The sequence below is a fragment of the Anas platyrhynchos genome, chromosome 1 (genome assembly GCF_047663525.1).
Source record: "Anas platyrhynchos isolate ZD024472 breed Pekin duck chromosome 1, IASCAAS_PekinDuck_T2T, whole genome shotgun sequence".
Classification (NCBI taxonomy): domain Eukaryota; kingdom Metazoa; phylum Chordata; class Aves; order Anseriformes; family Anatidae; genus Anas; species Anas platyrhynchos.
In genome coordinates, this window is record NC_092587.1 from 144,087,470 (window position 1) to 144,110,574 (window position 23,105).

General features: G+C 44.8%; 1 protein-coding gene across 1 annotated transcript in view; it reads left to right on the forward strand.

The window, feature by feature from the left end:
* SH3RF3 (SH3 domain containing ring finger 3) overlaps positions 1–23,105 on the forward strand; it is a 232,664-nt gene that overhangs the window by 133,735 nt on the left and 75,824 nt on the right. The window contains exons 2-3 of the mRNA XM_027444954.3: positions 14,989–15,264; positions 21,930–22,025. Coding sequence (XP_027300755.3) covers positions 14,989–15,264; positions 21,930–22,025 — 372 coding nt within the window. The remainder of the gene's footprint in view (positions 1–14,988; positions 15,265–21,929; positions 22,026–23,105) is intronic.

A 23,105-nucleotide genomic window follows, 5' to 3' on the forward strand; every position in this document is an offset into this window, starting at 1 on the left:
TCACAACTGTGCTGACACCTCCCTAGGATCCAAGCCCGTATCCTGGTCAGAAACACGCCGTTTTGTGGGGACGTACCAGCTCCTCTGTGACTAGCGAGATGCCAGATCCGTAAAGATGGGATCTGAAATTTTTGCAAAGTGCTCTGTCTCCTGCTCATCAGCAGGTTCCTTCTGGTTCATCAGGAAAATGCAGAGAGTCAGCCAGTTTGCTTAACAATGATTTTGGCAGTGAATTCAACATTTGTAGATCTGCATACTGAATACATATGCTGTTGGCTATAAAGATACCACATTTTTCACTCATAAGCAATCCCAGCTGCATATATGGTTTGGAGACTTTTTTTTTTTTTTAATTTTTATTCTAGAGTAAATTTCAGACCAGCTGCTCAGCGTACAAATGCAAGTTGTTTTAATTCTTGTAGATAATGTATGCATATCAGGCACCGCGTGTGTGTGTGCTCTCATGACAGGAGTTCACAGGAGTTGCAGAGATTGATAATTTGGTCTGATCAAGGTCAGTACTGGCAAAGATGGAAGGGAACATCTTAAGCTGCTGTTGCCCTTTCATGTAATATCTGCTCTAGGGTAAAATAAGCTTGATGTCCTATAAGCAGCATCTCCTGTCACTTCCTCTGGACATCATTAACACAGAGTAATTGTATTCTAGATTTCAGTCTACAGGTCTACTGCATGACAGTTACAGCTTCTGGTCCTTCTTACTTGGCTTTAAGCTCTTGAGGGGGTTTTGGGAAGTGCTTTGCTGCCTGTGGTGAATTAGAGCATGTGGAAAAAATGTCTGAGAACCTGAGGACTATGTATCTATTGCAATGTTTCTTTTTGATCGCAAAGACGCAGTGGTCCAGTCATCTCAAAAGGGTCTCTGTCCATCATTTCTTGACTTTTCTCAGACTTGCCCAGATTCTGAATTTGCTCATGCTTGGTTTATTCCAGCCTGTACTGTTAGGCAATTACAGTTGAGTTATTGTTGTGCTGTAATGGACTGATGCATAATTTCTGAGCACAGGCATAATCCTTCAAATTCTGACTCCATTCAAACCAGGATGTGGACAATTCTGTCATGAATTGTGGTGAAAAGGTGGTGAAAAAAAAGCACTGGCATAGTATGGAAATTAAATTCCTTTTCTTTGAAATTCAGCAGAGAAATTCCCATCTGCTCAAGTGAAGGATCCAGTGCTCATTCTTAGACTTGGAGCTATCTATCACTTACTGCCATACTGAAGGTTTTAGGGTAGGGCTGTGCCTATACAGCCCCTCCAGGGGATGTTGATGAAAAAGGAGGTGAGACACCTGCAAACAGTTGTGACAACTTTGAGCTTCTGGGGGTTAAGTATGGAGTTAAGTATTGCTCTGCAAAAATATAAATGCACTCTGAAAAAGACTACATCCTGCATTACCATTCCCAAATATGCTGTCCTGAAATGGTCACCTATGCTTCCCACACAGAGAAAATAATTAGGGGAGGCTGGGATCCTGAAGGGTCAGCCTGGTGAAGGAGGTGAGAGGTGAAGGAGGTGTCCTGAATTAGCTGCTAGGCGAGTGGTGATGGCAGGAGCATGTCTTTCTTCTGCCCCTCTCAGAGGCCAAAGCACCTTCTTTGTTTTGAGAGATATGCCCTAATCCTTTCCTGAAGTTAGGTGTCTAATATCTGTCTTTGAAAGTCAAAATGCTCTTCAGTCTGATGATATGGCTAGAAGAGAAACCGATGCTCCTGTTTTATACAATATCCCAGCGATTACAGCATTAGCCTGAGGTAGAGGCGCAGAAGTTCAATTCTATTCTGAAGGGATTCAGAAATATACAGAAGATGAATAAGGAATAAAAATGTATACACCAGCACAATTTTTGCTTTGTTGTTAAGTCTTTTTTATTTGCTAATATGCAGTGTATCTAATTGTAAGCCATTTCTTTATCAGCTGTGAAAACTATTCCAGTAAAAACAGTTCACTCCACCAAGTTAGACAGTCATCTTCTTAAGCCTGGAAAATAAATGCCCAGGCATCCCATTATTATTGCTTTGAATTATTTATAGCATGTAGCATTTTACAAGTCGTTCTAAAGGCAAATGCATCCCATATTTCAGATGTTACTAGGTGGTAAAAGATGCACGCAATGCAGTATAGGATCACTGTCGCGGAACTGCCCCCAGTGTCACTTGCCATGGAAGCTGGCTGTGCCATCACAGCAGTGACAATCAGGAGTACCGTCATTATGGTCAGTGGGGGAGCTCTTGATTTATTTACATTCGTGTAAGCAAAGTCAGAAGCAGGCCTTGGAAAACATTAAGGTCATTGCATCAAGTCATGAGTAGCTGCAGCTTTCAAAATTAGTGTACAGCTTTGCGAGGCGAGGTTTATAAGCTGGCTTTATATTAATAGCAAAAAAATGTGAAGTATTTTCCCCTTTGAGGTTTTCAGCCCTATCTTTTCTTACAGGAAAACAGGGGCATTGACCTTGTTGTGCAGCTTTGCTGGTGTCAGATGCAGGTGCTGATGATACAGAAGTGTAACTAGGGCAAGAGTTCAGCGCTGCCTGCACCTGGGACAGCAAGGGGAAGGAAGCCAAGCCACTGCCATGTATGTGACCCATGTAGAGGGGTTAGTGAGCAGCACACCATATCCTACAGCACAGAGCTTGTGGGGTTGTGGCTTCCGAAATCTCTGGAGTTGAGCATGTCTGCAGGTTTGACCACGCTCTCTGGAAACACATCCTTAGATGATAGAGGAATATGTCAAATAACGTCAATAACATGCTAAGATGGATTGCAAAACTCAGACATATGATTGAGAGTGTAACAGGTCTTCTGATGCACTTTACCTTGGAGAAGAGGCAATCCTAAAAACAAGTATTCAGGCTGTAGTGGCAGAGACCTTAACACTCAGACAGCAGTGCTGCTGCTTAATCACTTGTTTGCATCCTTGCAGATTATGGGGATTTTGTTCTAGCTGATTGTGTGTGTGTGTTTTTTTTCTCTTTTTTCTTTTTTTTTCCTTGCACCTCATTAGCACCAGTGCTTAACATTGGGCAGCATACACTCCAGGTTAGCCAGAAATTCAAACACTTCAGTCATTAATATCCGTGCCTGTGTCAGAGGGCTAGTAGCATCGCAAGCCTTTTTTTTTTTTTTTTTTTTTCCTTTCCTAAAGACATTCTTCACCTAAATCAATGACTGGTGATTATCCAGTCTAGATCAGGATTCTATTATGAGAGGTAGAGGATATTCTTTTGACTCCTGATGAAATGTATGTAGCCATAATAGCCATACAGAGGAGTGAAACATAGCAAGAGCATCCTGTGTGCATCACTTTAATTAGAAACCACGCAGAGTTCAAAATCCACGGTGCTTCCAAACATGTGTAGCCTTCATTTTAATCATGCCTCAGAGTGCAGAAGGAAGTATCAATTACATTCAGTGTGAGAGAAACTTCTGGGAAGTAGGTGCAGGAAATTAATTTTTTTTAGCGGTGTTATTATTATTATTATGCACAGGGACAGCACTTTGAAAGCATTAACCTGAAAAGGCACCAAGGAGCCCCGTAGTATGTCAGCAGCAGTCAAAGCTCCAAAAGATCCTTGAGGCATAACTGTGACCCATATTCTGCAGATAATCAACTTTCCTCCCCCCTAAGGGGATTCGGGAGGATGACATAAAAGTGTGATTTGCATTCTGAAGCCTTGTATCTTCCTTGATGTTTTCCTTGTCTGCTCTGACTCCTGTTACTCCGTAACATCAAAACACACAGGGGTTTGTTGGAGGAGCTCAGCTGCTCCTAATGGGAGCCCTGCACGATGGGGGACCCTTCCTGCTGCAGAGGAGGCAACACCTGGAGGTGCTGGGGTGCAAGATGCCTTTTGGCCTCCTCTGCACAGTGAGGCCACGGTACCACTGCCCAGTGCTTATCAAAGCAGGAGCTGATTAAAGTCCTTTTGGCTGTAAGCTGGCTCGTGTGTGTGTGCGGGAAGGTGCCTGTCTGTGCTGTCAGCATGATTTGGGCTTGAAAGCGATTCCTAATCGTCTTTGTGAGGAGAGCGCGTGTCGGTGGATTGCAGCTAATGAATCATTTCGGGGCGAGGGACCTGGATGGGAGGACAAAGCTGGCAGGTGCTGCAGGGGCAAGGTGCAGGGGGCAGGGAGCAGGCAGAAATCTCCCCAAAAAGGTCCTTTTTGGGGGCAATAATAATAACCACAGTGTCCCTTTCAATAAACAAAGCTGCAACTCCGTGATTTAAAAAGCATGTGGTTTTTATACTTAATGGATACCAGATATTTTAATATTACTAACCGCAGCAAACAGGGGGGGAAATAATCTCCCTTAAATTCCTGGCAAGGGGGTTGGCGCGTTCATTCCTTGGGACGACCTGAGCATGGTGGGACCCGATGTGCTCTCGTTTGAGAAGGTCCCTGACAGCGGAGGGATGAGGAGGCTGCTCACACAGATGTGGATGAGCTAACTCCTCTCCCGCTGACACCGAGCCAAGAATGTTTCAGTGTTAGCATCTCCTGATGCAGTTTCTTCTCACAAAGCCTGCCTCGGTGCAGAAGAAACCTCCGCGGTTTTAATGTAAGCGTGAAAAAAAAGAGCCGTGGAGGGTTTTGTGTAACAGGATTTGTGTGGGCTGTTGGTAAGGGTACGCTATTGATAAATAAGATTCAGTTGTAAATATTCTCTGGTGACATGGGAATTTATCCACCTATTGAAGTGTACAACCGAGCTACCAAGGAAACATGTTCTTTAGCTCCACTGTGTATGCAGCCAGTGGCGCATTCATCAAATGCCCTGTCAAGCCAGTGAAGGCCCTGTTCAGGTAATACAGTATTTATGAAACTGTTAATACCACTTCAGAAAGTCCTCACAGAGCATGTATTTTAAAGCTGCCTTGCTAAAACTTGGCGTAAGAGGAAAGCAAGAGGATGTATTTTCGGCTTTGTAGTGCAGGATTCCGCTCTGTGGTCACATGCAATGAGGAAAATACAGCAGAAATAGTTCGGTCCCGAGCACCACACCTGTTTATCATAAACCAGCCTCGGGCTTTCAATAGGAATTTCTGTTCCTTCCCTTCATCTGAAGTAAGAGTTAAAGCTGCTTTCCCATTTTTTCATCTCATTGCCATATTGTCATATTAGAGGGTTTTTTGTGGCCATTTGTCTTCCCCAGCCTCTCCCGTATGTAGAGCCCTGCCGTGGCTCTGCTTGCTGCCCTGTTCACCATCCCAGGGCCCCCCTTCAGACCTTGTAATACTGACACCCTCAGAAACTTCTCAGACCCTACCGTGGCTCCTGATCAACCCTGTTTTACCTCAGATTTTTAAAAAATAATTTGTTTTTAAGTTTTTAGGGTTTGTTTTGCATTCTGCTGCCAGCAGACTCCCCTGAGCTGTCACAGGCTGTTTGGGTGCTGGAGCCTGTGAGCCGAGGCTGATGAAGTGGCTTGCGTCATTTCAGCCGCTGATTTTCTTGATTTTTGGTGATTGAAATGATAGCAGAAGCTTTTTGCGCAACCCTCAAGTTAACGCGGAGCGGGGGAGGCAGAGAGGAGAAAGATTTTCCTGGTGTGCATGTATTTATGTTAGAAAACCTGAGGCCCGCTCCCGACCCGCAGCAGGCCCGGTGAGATTCGCCGGAGTGGGGCTCCCTCTGTTGAGCTCTGGGAGCTTCGCCAGATGGAAAATGCCTTCCTCTGCACCACAGCTGCCTGCTCCTGTCTGGGGCAGATCCATCTCCAGGCCTTTCCCTACCCTTTTCCCCTTCCAGTGGTCCTGCCAAAGCAGGGTGCCCCAGCCTGGTGTCCCTCAAGAGGGAACCCAGCTCCGAGGAGCTGCAGCAGAGCTGGACCATGAAGTCCTCTCCGGGGCGGAGGTGGGAAAGGGTTGCTGCCGAGGAAACGGTTGAGTCACAAGGCAGGGAGCCAAGAAGAAAGACGTGGAAAGGCTGGAAAGCAAGCCGAAGGTATCGGGCTGGGTGGCAAAGTTACAAAGGCACCACTGGAAAATGTAAGCTGTCCCGTGCTTTGTCAGCTTCCACCAGGAAAGATCAAATAAAGCAGTTGCAGCAGAGTTGCGTGCTATGGGCTTTCAGGCAACGCTTTTAGAGTTTTCTCCACAATGTTGTTTTTTTTTCTTGCAGTGACCTACGGCATAAAGAATTGTGTAAAATTCCAAGGCAGTAAATTCTGCCGTTGTGGAGGTGAAGGAGCCTGAAAAAACATACGACTCTCAAAACTGCACGGCAGCCTGACTTAACTCCTTTCATTTACCAAAAGAAACCAGCCAGGGCCAGGCTCTGGCAGGCAGCTGGGAAAACCAGCTTGTGGTCCTGCCTGAAGCGGTGTCATCTGGGGAGCGATCAGCGTGAGATTTCGTGTTTGTTTAAAGGATTTAAGGCACACCTTGAATGGAGAACACGAGCAGCCTTAAATATGGAGCTGCTGTAGTGCCTTGAATAGACAGTTTTGCTTTGCATTTTGCTGTAGCCTCAGGGGAGCTTCGCCTTGGTTTATAGCATCTCTGCTCTAAGGCACAAATATACAACATAGACATAGACATATCCAATTTTGCTGTCTTTTCTCTTTGACCTGTGCAAGCACCACACTGCAATGAGGTTGCCCGTTAAGTCACAGCAGCAGATTTCTTTCTGGTGTTTGCTTCCCCCTGCGTTAACCCACTGCCAGTTGCTGTGTTCCTCCCCAAGGACAAGTGTGGTAGCCAGGTCCTGGGGGAGGCAGTCAGCCCCGATGCTGCCAGTCTCAGGGTCACACTTCATGCTTGGTCTGTGTCCTCCCAGCTGTCATCCAGGCTTACTCAGACCAGCTTCTGCTCTGAAATGCCAGCATGTAGCATGTTACACTAGGACTCGGGCGCAGGGTGATAGGTAAGACATAGGATCCAGTGACAGATTTCTGCCTGAAAGGTAAAAGCAGTCTCTCAGACTGTACCTAGGCTTTGCAAAGGCAATCACCAGCATGTGAAAAATCACAAAATATTTCCCTTGGTAGAGGCTGCCAGCCATTCAGCTTTGTTTCAGAGGAGATTACACGTAAGATAAAGCTCTATACTGCGTTGGAATTTTCTATACATCCATGCTGCTTCATCAAGATTAACTGGATTAAAGTGATTTAACCAAAAACAGAATCGGACCTACAATGCCAGCACTGTGTTGACAGTACAACTTCTTAAGGAACACAGAATCTGGAAAGTTTCAGGTTTTGCAGAGCATGAGAGACTTTGTTCTGACATGGTTAAACAGCTGGCTGATGTTACCCACAGATCCTCTGAGCAGCAATAGCTGCGAATGCACTGCTAGAAATCTAACCTGACCCTCGTAATCACATGGTGTTTAACAGAAATGCACGTAGTTTGAAAAGACTTCACTTTAAACAATGCGTTACTAGGCAAAAGAGATCTTTGGATGTGTAAATATTGATAGATACCGAGTGATTGGCCAAAATAGCATGAGATGTGCAGGACGTGTGAAGTTATTCTCGCTGTGCTTATGAAATCAGATGAGCTCAGCACGGGACATTCTTGCAGGCAAGTTTTTAAACTTCCTAAGAGAGATGGTGTTGCATCATAAAAACCCAGCTCTTATTTTGGTAAAGCAGAGGATCCTAAATGTACCTATTTGACAAGCTGTGCAACAGAAAGCCTGCTGTTTCTTTCGCAGTTGTGCTGCAGGCATTGACTGTGTTTGCCAAGGAAAAGTCTGAAAGATTTTTGACTCTTGGTGTATACCAAGGTGGACCTTATAAGGTAAAATGCAAGTTGGGCCGGCTTACTGTATAAACTACAAAACAACCTAGAAGATGTTTTTTTATTTTTTTTTCTCTTTTTAAAAAGCAGTATTTGTTCTGTTAACCTGTCACTAAAGAAGTCTAAAACCATCCTTTGCTCTTCTGATGCAATGATCATTGCTTTCCTGTTCTTTGGGTTAGCTGTTGGGCTAGAGTCGTGCTCTACTGCCTCACATTCATTTTGTCTCTATCTGCTGAGCGTTTCCCACAGTATCTTCATGCTAACTGCAAAAGACACTCCTGGAAATGGGAGATAGGCTCCTAAACTGCCTGAGCACTTCTCTGAGTATGAAGACAACCCCTGAAATGTTCCCAAGACCTCCCAGCACCTTCAAATAGTTTCAGAGAAACATTTCACCTCCTGCTCTAGGTAGGAGCTGTGCCTAGTGCTCAAGTTTATGTTGTCTGTGTGTGTCCTCAGATGTCACAGGGACTGCAGTGCTCTGCAGCATCATCAGCCAGGATCAGGGCCTAATGGCATATGACTAAGTCCTTGGTTAAAGGAAACAGTAGGGCTTTAATTAAGAAGTTTTATTTGTATCTTGATTTATTAATAATAGTCACAGTAAATATGCATGACGCTGCACAGGGTATATAAAGGATTACACTCAGCTTTCATTCTTCATGCTGCAGCTTTTATTGTCAGCTTAACTACTTTTTGTCACAAAGATGATTTTTTAAGGGTTGAGCCTTCAAATTGTGGTTTTCAGGCTCTTACCAATGGTTCACACTGAGCTGACATTGCTGGCTTTCCTCTTTGCTACTTTGTGCAATATTAGATTCTCTTTGATTAATTTTCCTATTACTAACGTTGTGTGAAGGTAAGTGAGGCTGTGTCACGGACACGCTCTGTCAAGTCAGGTGACCCAGGGGCAATGGCCTTATGTAAGATAAACCATCTCATACAAAACATTTTAAGAGTCTTTGCTATGAGACGTAATGATAGTTTGTGATCAGTCATCCTGAAGGCTCCTCCAGAAGCCACTTAAAACTCTGTGGGTCACAGATCTTATGGTGGTAACATTAGGTATACCTGCATTAGCTGAAGTCTGCCCTGTCCCCCTTAGTTTCTTCATTTGATTGCATTTTTTTTTTTTGCTTTCTGCCCTGTTTACAGAATCACAGAACCACAGTCACAAGATGGCTGAGGCTGTCAGGGCCCTGTGGAGGCCACCAGGCCCCAGCCCTGCCCCAGCAGGGCCACCTAGCGCAAGCTGCCCAGGCCCATCTCCAGGCGGCTTTGGAAGGCCTCCAAGGAGGAGACCCCACAGCCTCTCTGGGCAGCCTGTGCCAGGGCTCCTGGGCGCCTTTTTGTGTCCATTGCTTCTTGTTCTGGCACTGGGCAGCTCTGACAAGAGCCTGGCTCTGTCCTCTCTGCACCCTCTCTTTAGGTATTTTATAGATGTTGATATGTAAAATCTGTGAAGCAGGGGCAGAGGTGCATGTGCCACAAATTGTCGTGTGGTCCATGGAACAGCTGCAGAGGTTGCAAGTGAGCTTGGACAAGCCTGTTAATGCTTCCCATGCCTTTCACTCCCCCTGCTTCTCCCCCCATGCCTTCCCTGCCTCATTTTCTGTATCCAAAAAGGAGGTAAAAGTTCTTGTCATATGCTGGTGCTCCCCATTTGCAGAAGCAGCAGAAGGGATCAGTGCCCTGTCCAGTCTATGAGCGAGACCTTTGCCTGAATGGTTCATGGTTTCTGTGGTTAAGGGCAATGGTCAGGGATTTAGGAGATTTAGTTCAATCCTGGACTTGGCCACAAAGTCCCCATGTGTCTGTAGGCTACTGAGATGTGTTACTCTTGCAAGATGCAGTGACTGTAGGTAGCACAGAGAGGATGGGTCTGTGGAGTTGATGGCAAGGAGCAAGGTGACAGTGCTTGGTCCCTGCTGCCCCACTGCCTTGTCCCTTGCCCAGCCTGGCAGACAAAGCTGCCACCACCACTGTGACCAAACTGTTGTATTTAGTGCTGACTGCTCTGAACTCTCCACCACAGTCCCTGTCCTCTCTACCACAGCTGAGGTGATTTTCTCTGCAAGGCAGGAGACCACATGCTGAAGTGGTCACCCAACCTCCTCATGGGGAGCCTCCAACCCGTTGGAAGGCAGAAACACAGTCCCATGTGTCGCCACCGAACCTCTGTGTCGACTGAGATTCGTGTGATGCTTCAGAGTAAATGAGGCAAAAAATTAACAATGTGTATTTTAATTATTATTTATGCCTTATGCTGGTGGTTTGTGTTTAATTATAGATTACCACTCAGATGCACGTGCTTTTCATGACTTTTTTTCCTTTCTGTCTCTTTTCTTCTGCGTAGGCCTTTGATTTGTTTTGAAGTTTGCACTTGGTGATACTTCCTGAAAGTGATAAATTCACATTCATTCACTCGAAGGAACAGACTCTTCATAAATGTATTTGGAGGGCAGGGGATATGGAGATGTTGGAGACACTTGAAGAACTGCACCAAGTAACATACCAGTGTATTTTGCTAAAATGGCTATGAAGCACAGTCTAAAAAAATGTTCTGCCCCTGGTAGTGCTGCTAGCAGGCTGCTACAGCAGTGTGTTTTGGGGCTGTTTGGTTTCATCTACTCCTGCTTTACCACTGGCTTTGGCTATGACTGAGACCCACAGAGATACAGCAGAGGGGCATAATAGAGGGGATAACAAAAGGGATAATGCAATGTACTGGTGCTGAGCATTGGTCTTGTACTTTCCTGTTGTGTGTTTGTGAGCAAGCAAATCTGCCCAGCCTCTCTGATGATTTTGTACATGGGGTCTTGATGCTGTCTTTGGTGTACGCTCTGCCTAATTGAGGCTTGGAGCTCATGTTGCTTTCAAGCATGTTGAGAAAACCTCTCTTTTCTGTAACTTTTGACAACTCGAGACCTTCTCTACCTAGAGCAGCTCACACTCTACAAAGCTTTCTACTGGGAGAATTTATTGGAAACAAGCGTGTTTGTGAGTTTTTTTTCTCCCTGCCTTTTGTTCTTCGGGATATGTAATGAAAAATTCTCCAGCGTTGCCACTTAATTGCTTCATGGCTGTTGTTTGTCAATTTGCCAGCAGGTTTCTGCTTAACTGCTGCCATTTGACATTGCTGAAACACAAATGCGGAATGATTGAGTTGCCAACATATCATTAAGTCTTCTGCGAGGGGGGTTTTCAGCATATTAACGCTTCAGGCTTTTACGTCAGTATTGATTGCTGAAGGAGAAAAGAAACCTTTGGCAGAATTCAGCACTGTGCCAACGAGCATTTTCTGGCAGGGGAATAGAAACTGGCCCTTGCCATTGACTGTGACTTCATCCCTTCCTTCCTTCCTTCCTTTCTTTCTTGCGTTCTTCATTTCTATACACACCCACATGGAGTACTGAAATTTAATAGGCATCCTAGCTGAATTCCAGTTAACCTAACCATAAGCCAAGGGGGCAAATCGATTTCTTAGCATGCGGTCAGAGATGGAGGCCATTTAATTTGGGAGCCACTGGCTTCCAAACAATCACAGGATCATGCAAAGATTTCTAGGAATGACCCAGCACTTGACGGGGTGTGATGTTACAACTACTGAAGAGCAGCAGCAGTCATTTTTCATCTGTTTCTGAAACGTGCTTAATGATCCCTCATTTCAGGTGAGGAGGCACTTTCTGAATCCAGCCTGCCAGGCACATATGGATTAACCAAAAGCAGGGATGATAATAGCGAAACACCCCAAAATTGCTGCTAAGGGATCAGAATGCATTGGAACAAAATAAAATATTCATTGACTGAAAGTCTGCTGAAATCAGGACCTTCAGGCCAGAAAAATATCACTGAGAAAGCTTCAAGGGTTTATTTTGTTTTTCTTCAGTAATTGCAATGTTGAATTCCTCTCCGAGATTGATTGGTGCATGCACTTAGAGCTTTAGAAAGGGAAAAGCAGCTTTATTTGAAAACATTTAGAGGACTGTTATTTTCACCTCTGCCTGGGCAGAGGTAAACACAAGCTTTACCCGGGGTGTGTAAATCAAAATGAGCACTTGTGACCTTACAGAAAGACTGGGAAAAGTCTCAATTATAGCTATTTTTCAATGGGAGGGTGTCTTTTTCACTAACCAACATTTTTATTAAAAAAAAAAAAAAAACAAAAAAAAACTTTACAGGTTATTTTTTATTTTTTAAAAACTGTGGCTCAGAATTAGAAAAGCTTTGGCTGATAATGGAAACATTTCATTTCAGAAGTACCTTCTCAATGGTAGCTGTAGGTTCAGTACCTTATATATGCACACCTCGCCTGCGCAGGACAGTCCCCAGCCAGATGACATGGTCCATAACTAAGGCTATAGAAAAAAGAAAAAAACAGGAACACGGCAACAGGAGCACCTAAACTGCAAATTCCCTGGGATGCCCCATTAGGGTTTCTAAAAAAAAACACAAAGCCAGATTTCAGATCAACATTGTTGTGCTGCAGTTTGATTGCTTTCCTTAAAAGCCTTTTTTTTTTTTTTTATCAGGTTAAGGAATAAAAAAGCACCTGAATAACTTTACAACTTTTCAGCCAGCTCAATTAATTAGACAAAAAGCCCAGCACACGTTGCGTGAGGATTTCATTGATGACATGCAAGTCCAAATAAAATCTGGTTTCCTTTTCTGTGCCTCTGGGGGCTGTGCATTTTTAACACAGCAGAAATGAGGCTTGGGAAGAGAAAGGGGTTAAAAAGTAAAGAAAGCGATTTGACCTTGGCTTGCTACAGAGATCTCCGTATAGGAAGGCCCCGTCTTGGGCAGGTGATCCGGTGCGTGCTTGCCAGGCTCGCGCCTGGATCAGCAGTGGTTCAGCGCACACCTGGCAGAAGGCTCGCTCCGTGCTTGATAAATTGTCTTCTCCCAGCATGAGTTAAGGCAATGAATCTTTTATTTCTAAATTACTACAAAGCTCCATAGTCTTTCTTTCAGCTTTTTTTTTTTTTTATAGTTTAAAATAGGTAATGAAGTCCATGCCTTGGCCTAAGCGGCTTGGTGGTATCGTATGCCTAATTTTAAAATGCTGGGAAGAGAAGCAAAGCTTTGGTGTCAAGGGAAATAACCATCCTGGCAGAGAGAAAAAATATCAGTAGGATGCTGCCACTGATTTGGCAGAGACTGTTTGATGCATGTTTTGTTAGCTGGCTGTAGAATTTCTCTGTGTGTTTTTTTTTTTTCTTCTTTGCTTTTTGTAATGTTTGAAGGTGCTTCCGAAATATTGGTCTTTAAGTGGGTACCTTCATTCGTACACACCAAAAGCAAAAAGAATACAGAGGGAAATGAGAGGAACAATAAAGCAGAGACAGCTGGGGACATGTCCGAGAAAACAAATCCTCATGCAGGCAGCACAGGCAGCGCTCCCTATGGCTGCGCCTACCTGACTGGCTCGGTGGCTGATGCAGGCAAGAAGACCTGTTGCACACCCATTCCCAAACCTGTACAGGTATTTGATCCCTTCCTAATAAAAAGAGTAATTTAATGCCCATGGATGAAGACCAAACACCTCCTTTTTGATCAGTGTGGTGCCTGCCCTGCACCTGGCACTGCAGACAGTGCGCTGCTGCTTCTGCTCCTCCGGCAGGATGGTGAGGATGTAGGGCATAAAAACTGCCCCACATCAGTTTAATTCTCCCACCAGGGCCCAATAATCTCTCTGCTTGCTGCTCTAATAAAGCTCTAAAGAATTTCTAGCATTGCATTTTCTGGTTGGGGTGGAGAAATTGAGTGTTTCTGCCATGCCATTGCACCTTCTCCCTCATGAAAGCATCAGATCAGTCTTCCAATGCATATGAGCATCATCCAGAAGTACAGGTGCAAAATACACCCTGGGAATACCAGCGTGTTTTAGTGAACATACCTTTTAGTTTTTCGCTGTCCCTGTAGGACACCCTATTCACAGCCAGTGACCAGAGCAGGGGAGAGCAGAAAAACATGTCATTTTTGGAACCACATCTCAGAATGAAAGACGCTTGAGAAAGGCTGACTTTACAAAACCCCTTTGCCGTTCCCTGCTGTACATGCTGCTACACATTTGTGCTGAGTCTGGCAAGCTGACTCTCAGATCGAGCTAAATAAAATAAGAGATGTCACCGGGTAATGCAGCTATGCACTTTTCCCCCACCAGCATGGGTCACTCTGCCATTGCAGAGCTACCTGTCCCCACCGCTCCTCCCTGCACCGTGACATTCAGCAGGAAGGGCAGCAAGTCCCCAGGGAGGGCCAGGCAAGGGCTGTGTAAGCTGGCAGTCCCCCCAAAACAGCCTCTGTGCAGTCACAGCCAGGGTGAGACGATCTTGCACCAGGCCAAAGTGAACCCTGGCATGAGCTCTTCACACAATGGCGTAGTTTCCATCGGAATAGGTTTCTGTTTTCTGTTGCACCAAAGTATTTAATTTTTAGGCTTGTGCTGTCATTTTTTAAAAGTTTCTTTCATTCTTTTAATGAGAGTGAGAGCCTCAGAGCTGTTTTTAGCTCTAAAAGAAAGATTTGATGCGTTCTGTCTATTCCACTTCTCCCCAGGGACATTAATTCATAAGCAACAATGACTATTATAACTGTTTACAGTAGCCCTCAGTGAACAGCAGGAGACTTGGGGATTTTGCAAGAAGTGAGGGTATTTGGTTTCAGAATCAGAAGCTGAACTCAAAGCTTCAAACTCCAAAGTGTTTGGAATCGCTCAAACAAACACCGCGAACAATTCTCGACTTGCCAACTTCCAAAACCCTGTGAGTCTTCAAGCTGGTTTGGTTTAGTTTGTCTTGCTGTGCCGCAGAAACCAAAGCAACCCTGAAGGTCAAAACGTCTGAAATGTTACCCCTAGGCATGCCAAGCTCTGCTTGTTTCATCACAAAATCCCGCTGCCAGAGCACGCTGTGCAAACAGACAGGAGGTGCTCGATGGTGTGAGAGGTGCTGTGGGTTTGAGCTGAGCTCCAGGGGGACTGCCGAGCCTCTCCACTACCGCACTGCTGGCTCTGGTGTCTCACCTTCTCCATCCTGCTACCACACACATCTTCGTTTTTCTGTAGGGTCTGGGGTCTGGAGCTGTGTAGCAGTGAGCTGCAGCCATCAGGGTAGTTTGGTTGCAATCGGGTTGTGTCTGGCTCCAAGTGACTTCGAAAAGGAAACCATCTCTGGCTGGAGTTTTCTTAAAGCTGTCGTGTATTTTGTTTTTTTCCAGAGTGCTTCTCAGCTTCCCTATGGCAAAGCTCTCTATACGTATGAGGGGAAAGAGCCCGGCGACCTCAAGTTTAACAAAGGGGACATCATCATCCTGCGGAGGAAGGTGGATGAGAACTGGTACCACGGGGAGCTCAATGGCAACCACGGCTTCTTCCCCGCCAGCTACATCCAGTGCATCAAGCCCCTCCCGCAAGCTCCACCTCAGGGCAAAGCACTTTACGACTTTGAGATAAAGGATAAAGACCAGGACAAGGACTGCCTGACCTTCACCAAGGTAGGGGAATGGGTGTTTGCTTTTTTTTAACAGTCTGCTACTGCAGGGACTGAAGGGCCACGCGTGGTGCTAGCAGCTAGTAAGGTGATGCTGGGAGCTGGCAGGGGTGGATTTCCTTTGCCAAGTGGGATTCCCCCTCATGCCACGTGCTGAAGTACATCGACATCTCCAGACCCGCAAATCCTCCTCCCTACAGGGGCAGAACCCACTCTGCAGTGCCCCCAGCAAGTCCTGTGGTAGCATCCTCTGAAAATTGCTCCCATTTTGTCTGAAGGACGCACCACGGAGATAGCTTGGGCCAGGTACCACACAATTAACACAAAACACAACAGGTAGAGCGTAATACCCACTTTCTGAGATCATTTTTTCTGTCTAAAAGGCATATATTTCACCTGCATTAAAGTGTTATGCAGGAACTACCGAATTTCAGAAAAAAAAATCAGATGGAAATGTGTCCTTTAGTGTTCCTCATTGAATCAGATGCTTCAGTATTTTGTTTTAAAATGGCATTCAGCTTCAAAATGTACGTTGCATCATACCGTATAGCAATTAGCAATTGAAATGCACTATCATCGTATATCACAGCATTTCCTATTTCAAGAACGCAAACATATTAAAAAGCAGACATTCAAGAAATAGTCTGTGTGTTGTATTTTTTTTTAAAGCTGAAATGTTTAATAAATTCCATTTGGAGTGAGGGAAAACTGAGATATTGTCATTTCCTTTGGATTTAAAATGTCACGTTTCCCCTTTCTCCCCCACCTCCCTTCCTGCCCCCCCATCCCCTCCCTAGCAATTTGTGATGACCTCAGAGGGGCTTCATGGATACCAAAAAACCCATAGTAAAATAAAGCATATCCCCTAATGTTAATTTATGGCATTGAATGCCATGGAGAACCTGCTTATTGTCATTTTCTGTTTTATTTCAGCTGTCTGTGGTTGTTATAGTATCACATAAAGTAATAACAGTTATGCTGGAAATGAATATGAAAGAGATGATAAAAATATCCTTCACCGGGGTTTTACTGACCTCCTCTTTTGAGGCTACTTATTATAGCTGAATGAATTATTTGCAGCATATAATTTTCTCACCAAATGGAACATCTTTTCCACTCGTGCAACATTTCTCAGCAGAATGCAATTTCCTAGAGTGTACACTTTCTCGTATTTATTTAAGAGAAGATTTGTAAGCACTTTTGCTCTATAGCGAGCAAAGCGTTTGCTTGTAAACACTGCAGACCCTGCCACTACCCGGACTGATTTGAGCTGTGAAACTCTGAGAAAACGGGCTGCTTTGTGGGAAGTAGCAGCTCTGCACTAACAGAAAGCATGGAGTTACCTCTGAGATGCTACCAGCAAGTGTATTTGCTGGCGTGTGGTTTCCCTTGCCCAGAGGTACAGAGGAGGTTTATCTGAGAAGCACTCTTCCTTGTCTGCCCGAGGTATTCATCGCTTGCTTGATCCAAGCAACTCAGTCGGGATGGCAGAGTTGCAGTCTCTTTTGTTTGAGCGGGTCCTTTCTTAGCCACTTTGGTATCTGGTCTGTTTGATGCCATACCTAGGTATCCCCCCTTTACAGTAACTGCCTTTTTATACGGATAGTTCTCATTTTCTTGGCTGTCCAACGCCATTCCTATAGGCAGCGTTTCTCTCTGCTGTGTAGCTTTAGTCTCCATCCCTCAATTTTCCTTTTTTTCGCCCCTCTTGTTACTCTCTGCATCCTTTTATCCCCGGCGCCTGTGTTTTCCCCAAGGGGGGTTGCTTTCAGTTCTGCTGCTGCTTTCTTCCTTCCACTACGTGCACTGTCACCTTGTAACTGTTTTTATGTCTTGCCTATTGTTCTCTCTGACAGTGAATAATCTATTTTTCATCTCAGGACTTTACCGTCATGTTTTCATTGGTTTTCTCAATGCTAATTTTAGCTGTCACCTGTGCTGGTGAAGGTTCCTGTTTAGCCCAGATTTCAGATCATCTGCTGATGCAGTCAGTTCCTCTGCACAGAGTCACGAGCACTGCCTTGCAGGAGATGCGATTTGTCACTCAGAGTAGTAGTCATTTGAATGTCTCAGTTTGCATCTGAAGACGTCGGACATGATCTCAATTTCATTTACTCTATTTTCTCTTTTCTCAGGTAGGAGAAGTTGCATGAGGTCACCATTCATATAAACCAGAGTAAACTGTTGGTGTCCCAAATCTCATTTAATGCTGCCAGACATTTATAACTGGATTTTATATATAAACATACAATAAAGAAGAAAATGGGTTTTATACGTAAACATACAATAAAGAACAATTTTATTCTGAAGAGCAACTGTAAGAAGATAAATCAAACATAGGCACCTTCTGTATCATTGTTTTGTTACTCATTTGCTAGACTTTGCTTTTTCTCATCCTCTTTGTTACTGTGCAGACAGAGTAGCTGTCAGTGCAGTAAAAGAAAACAAAGGAAGGATATTTGGGTTTTCCTCTTAGTACTTTTTTCAATATTTAGATGTCCTCTCGTCCCAGAGGTGGACTGCAAGGAAATGAAATCTGCTGCACGCTGATCCTCTGCAGAGGGCCTCTACCATTTACCCATTCTCATCTCCTGCAGGCAGAGCACTCTACAGAGAAAAGGCCAAAGATAAATCGATGACAACACTTTTGTATGTGTGGCTGTAGGTTTAAAAACGGGAGGCAAAGAGCAACCAGCACCCTGAGCATCCAGGCCAACAAACAAAACTCAAATTTGCTGTTTTCTTACACCGTGTGGACTGCTCCCTTAGTTCCCCCTCCCAAATTAGCTGTAGGTGAAGGCAGAGGGTCCTGCCTCTGTTCCCTCTTCTTCGGTGTCTGCAAGAAAACAAAACGCCCCGGATCTGTAGCTTAACGTGGTTTTCCTCAGTGATTAGCAGGGATCAGACAAACCAAGCAGCTACGTTGCTCTCTGTAATGACTGCCTCTAGCCCTGGGTCCATTTAAATCTGGCAGCTCCTGGTTCTCACTAGCATGTTTGCTATCACCACAGGACATCTCTCTGCACACTTTTGGGATATGCTCATTGAACACAGCTTTCTAATGCCTCTTTAGGTGATACCGCTGTATGAACTTGGGCTCCTGCTGTTTGTTTTAAAAAATGACCCATCCTTCCTTGGGCTGGGATTTCTGGTACAAAAAGGATTTCAGCTACAGCAATGCAAATCTGGAGTAATCCCATTGCTGTCTGTCTATGTAGTTACTCCAGCCTTAGAATCCAAATTCAGCCCAGTTTTGTTTTGGTGTTTGACCACATTTGTGTGGAGGAGTTCAGGTGGCACTTTGGAGGCTGAGTGCCTGTGGCAGACGAGTTTCAGACCTGTCAAGGTAGCACAAACTGTTTCCCATGCCTTATTGCTAATCCATCAGCCATTTCCTTCACTTCCCATCATTTTTGCTCCCAGCCCACGGTGCTGGTTAACAAGTGCCCTGCCACTTTTACAGTTATCACACCCCATACTGGTGCCTGGCTGCAGAGCAGCATCCCAGCCCCTTGGCACGCAGCGCCAGCAGCCTTTGCTTTTCAGAGGGACCGTCATGCTGGTAAATGGCAACAGGGACTCTCACGCCAGCTGGCAAGAGTGGTCAGCACGAGCATAGAGCACTGCACGGTGCCACCCTGCCAGTGCCAGGATCTCCCTGCTGCTCGAGATGGGGTTGTCGTCATGCAGAGCAGCAGACGCATCTGCTTGGTATCGCTCCGTTAATGGCTGTTAATGACGAGAGTAAAAATCAGGCTGTGAGTCACGGCTGTTGTTGGACACAGTTTTGCGCCGTCTCCTCGGCAAAAGGGCTCATTTCGCTGTCAGTCAGATTGCTTTCTGAGTGATTTATCTTTGCCTCCCTTTCGGAAAATATTATAAACTGGAAGCGCAGGTCCTGCGTGGCTGGAGCAGGGCTGCCCCACGCTGGTGAATAGGGAGAGACTTCAGCAGGTAAAAGGGAGCAAATAATGAGAGACTTTAGGAACAGGCATAAAAAGAGCACGAGCTATCTTTGTCAACCTACAGTGGATACCATCGGCTTTTGAAATGAGACTTTAGGCTTGGATTCACTTATGCTGCCTGGGAATCAATTTAGTATATGTGAAATCGTGGAGTTCAGAAAGTTTAAGTGGTATGCCAAGAGATCTGTGGCTCTTTACTATTCATGATCCTTTAGGGAACCTTTCTAGGAATTTATAGGTAGCACAGCCATCCAACTAATTTAAGGCATTAAAACAGTTCATGCTGGAGCTTTTGCCAGCCCAGTGTGTAGAATGATGTCGTGGGCTGTGAATTCAAAGAAACTTTCTATTAATAAAGAATGTCAAGAGATGTTTCAGGCTTTGCTGTAATTCTTACAGATTTTCAACACCCTTCTGAAAATGAATTCTGTAATGGAAAGCATTCTCAAGGATTTGCACTTTGCTCTCCCACAAAGATGCACATTTTGAATGTCAGTATATCTCATTACGTGCGACGATCTGATTTTCTCATATATGGCCACATTCAACAGCCAGACTTGGAAGAGCCAAACTAAAATCAGGGTATGGAAATGCTTCCAGATTTTATAAGTCTGTAGAAAGTAAAGCTGGAAGGGACCTTCAAAGGTCCCTCTTCCCTGCCCCATCCTTGTGCAGGACCAGCAGGATCCACCTCTTCTGCCATGTGCCTGTCCAGTGTGCCCCATGGACAAAGATTGCACAGGTCCTTTAACATGAAGGCTAATCGAGGGCTTCAGGGCTTTTACAGTTAAAAAAAAATTCTCAGTTTCTTATCTTACATGTGCGTGTGCATATATACCCATACACAAGCACACATGAGATACATATGTATATATACACATATAGTGAAAGCGTAGGCTCATCACGCTTTCGGTTTTATAAAAAGTACGTTAAGAAAATAGCTGAACAAATATAGGCAGTAGAAACTCTCATAGCAGCTTCTTGAAGCAGTGAAGTCTTTTATTTTCTTTATTTACCCTCTTTACCTAGATTCTAAATTTATGATAATCGGTCTTTTGTAAGAGCATGTGGAAACTTTGCAGAGACATATAACTGTCAGTTCTTTACACAGATCAAAAATGGTCCGTGCAGACACAGCTTTGGAAGGGAATGCTATTCTTCTCTTCAGGAAATTAAATGCACAAATTCTTTTTGCATCCTTCCAGCTGTAATAAATAGCTGAAGGTTCAGTCTGTGGCTGTTTCTCTTAGCTTTCCCCAAATGGATCATTCAGATGAATAATTCAAAGGAAACATTTAAACTATTTGAAAGTGTACATGTTCAAAATGCACACGTTCTCAAAACAGCAAAGTACGTCACCTCGCTGTTCTGAGCATTTTCTATCAATTTAAGTCCATGGTCTGAACAGCTTGGATCAGAAGTTAGTTTGTTGTTTGTTTGTTTGTTTGTTTTTTTGTTTTTTTTTTCTCCTGTTTGAGAGTTATCTGCAAAAAAATAAATCTCCCCTCACCTCAGCAGTTAACATGGATAACTTGTTATACAGAGGACTGTGTGCCATATGTATACGTGTGGTTTTATTTTCCTAGCTGAGTGGTGAAAATAAAGCGAGAAAGGCGGGGAACCGTCTCAGCTTTCTGGAGGAAAATGATTTTTTCTATCTTACAAATTTCTGCACAGAAACGGAGGAGGCTTGGATGCCATGAGAGAATGAGTGGCATATCAGCAAACTTGGCTTCACAGCTTCTCTCAGCCCACTCCTTTCCTGCGGATACAGGAAAGTCTCAGTGGGACCTGGGCATGCAGGTGATGCTCCACAGAGAGGGCTGCCAGCAGCAGCAGCAGCTGTAAAAAGTGGTGCTAGGTCAAGGCCTTGCTTGGTGTGGCAAACTGAGCACGCAGATGTGACAGCACAGGTCTATAGATGGGTTAAACCACCCAAACTGGAAACACTCAGGGTCTGTTTCTAGTCATGTGGGCTTTTGTAATGACTGGTATGTTTTGGGTTTTAGTCTATCAAAAGAAACTTTGTACAGTATGGGTCTTCTTTACCAATGCTTTTCTTAATCTGCTTTATAATCAAAGTTTATCTTCTGCTATGATTTTTTGCAATATATCTTGAATTAACTATAGTATTATAATGCCATTGGCTTTACAAAACTAACTTGTATTGAAACTGAAGCTGATCCAACAGTTGAATGCAACTCATTTTTTATACTGTTATACTTGCCTTTTTACTTGCTCTGCATTTTCACCTTCTGATTTATTTATTTTTAATGAAAACTGACATTCAGTGCACCAGCAGTGAAAGATAGTTGCTGGGCACCTTGTGCTATACCACATTTCTTGATGAAAAGGTTTCCAGGTCTACTTGTGCTCTGCTGGGATTTCCCACTGAATTTCCTTCTGCAGCAGCCAAATGTCATGGTAGACACTGGGATGCACAGCTTTATGCTGGAATGTTTTCTCCTTCGGATTAGAAACAACTGCAGTGAAGACAGGAGTTACCTGTTCCTACTGCTGTGTATATGCACCTGGAGCTGCTGGCAGCTGGCATGAGCTGCAGGACACAGTGCTCTGTGGTTGGGATGCATGGGGTAGGATGCTGGTCCAGGACTCAGGGAACATTTCTACATCTAACTATAAAACCTGGAATTTATCCAGTGGAAAAAATCTAATGATGTATTTGGTATATTTTTGATTTTAGGATGAAATCTTGACGGTCATCAGGAGGGTAGATGACAACTGGGCAGAAGGAATGCTGGGCGACAAGATTGGCATTTTCCCTATCCTCTATGTTGAGGTAAGCTCATGACAGGTGGAGGTGTGGGCTTCTGTGCACATCCTCCATTTATTTTTGCACCCACAAGGGAAGGATAACCTTGGAAATCCTTGCATGAGAAGGACAAAATATACCACAATAACTGAATTTTTTGGTGCTCTGCCCTAAGGCACTGAGAATACATTTGTCTCAGTCAATTCAATTTGGAGCAGCTAGAAAAACACACCAGGAACTGCTGAAGACTTTTCACCCAGCATTTCTGGTGTCATCTCCTCAACGTGTATGGGAAATGGGAGAGGACGACCACAGTAAGGCATCTTGCACATACCCAAGGAGAGGCAGGGGCCGCTGGTGGGTTGGAAGCACCTCCACAGTCTCAGCCATGCCCCAGAAAAAGAGCCCTTTGAAGGGCCTGGAAGTGCCACATGAGCAGCGGGTTTTGTTTTGTTTTGTTTTGTTTTTTGTTTTGTTTTGTTTTTTGTTTTGTTTTGTTTTGTAGGATTATTTTTGGAAGGTTGTCTTAGAATCATAGGATATCCCAGGTTGGAAAGGACCCATAAGGACCATCGAGTCCAACTCCTGGCTCCACACAGGACCACCCAAAAACCAAACCAGATGTCTGAGAGAATTGTCTAAACACTTCTTGAACTCTGGCAGGCTCGGTGCCATGACCACTGCCCTGAGCAGCCTGTCCCAGTGCCCGACCACCCTCTGGGTGCAGACCCTTTCCCTAACCCCCAGCCTGACCCTCCCCTGTCCCAGCTCCATGCCGTTCCCTCGGGTCCTGTCGCTGTCCCCAGAGAGCAGAGCTCAGCACCTGCCCCTCCGCTCCCCTCGTGAGGGAGCTGCAGGCCGCCATGAGGCCTCCCCTCAGCCTGCTCTGCTCGGGGCTGAGCAAACCAAGGCACCTCAGCTGCTCCTCATGCGTCTTCCCCTCCAGACCGGTCACTATCTTTATAGTTCTCCTTTGGACACTCTCTAACAGTTTTATGTCCATACATTGTGGCACCCAGTACTCAAGGTGAGGCCACACCAGCACAGAGCAGAGCAGGACAATCCTTTCCCTTGACCAGCTAGCATTGCCGCGCTTGATGCACCCAT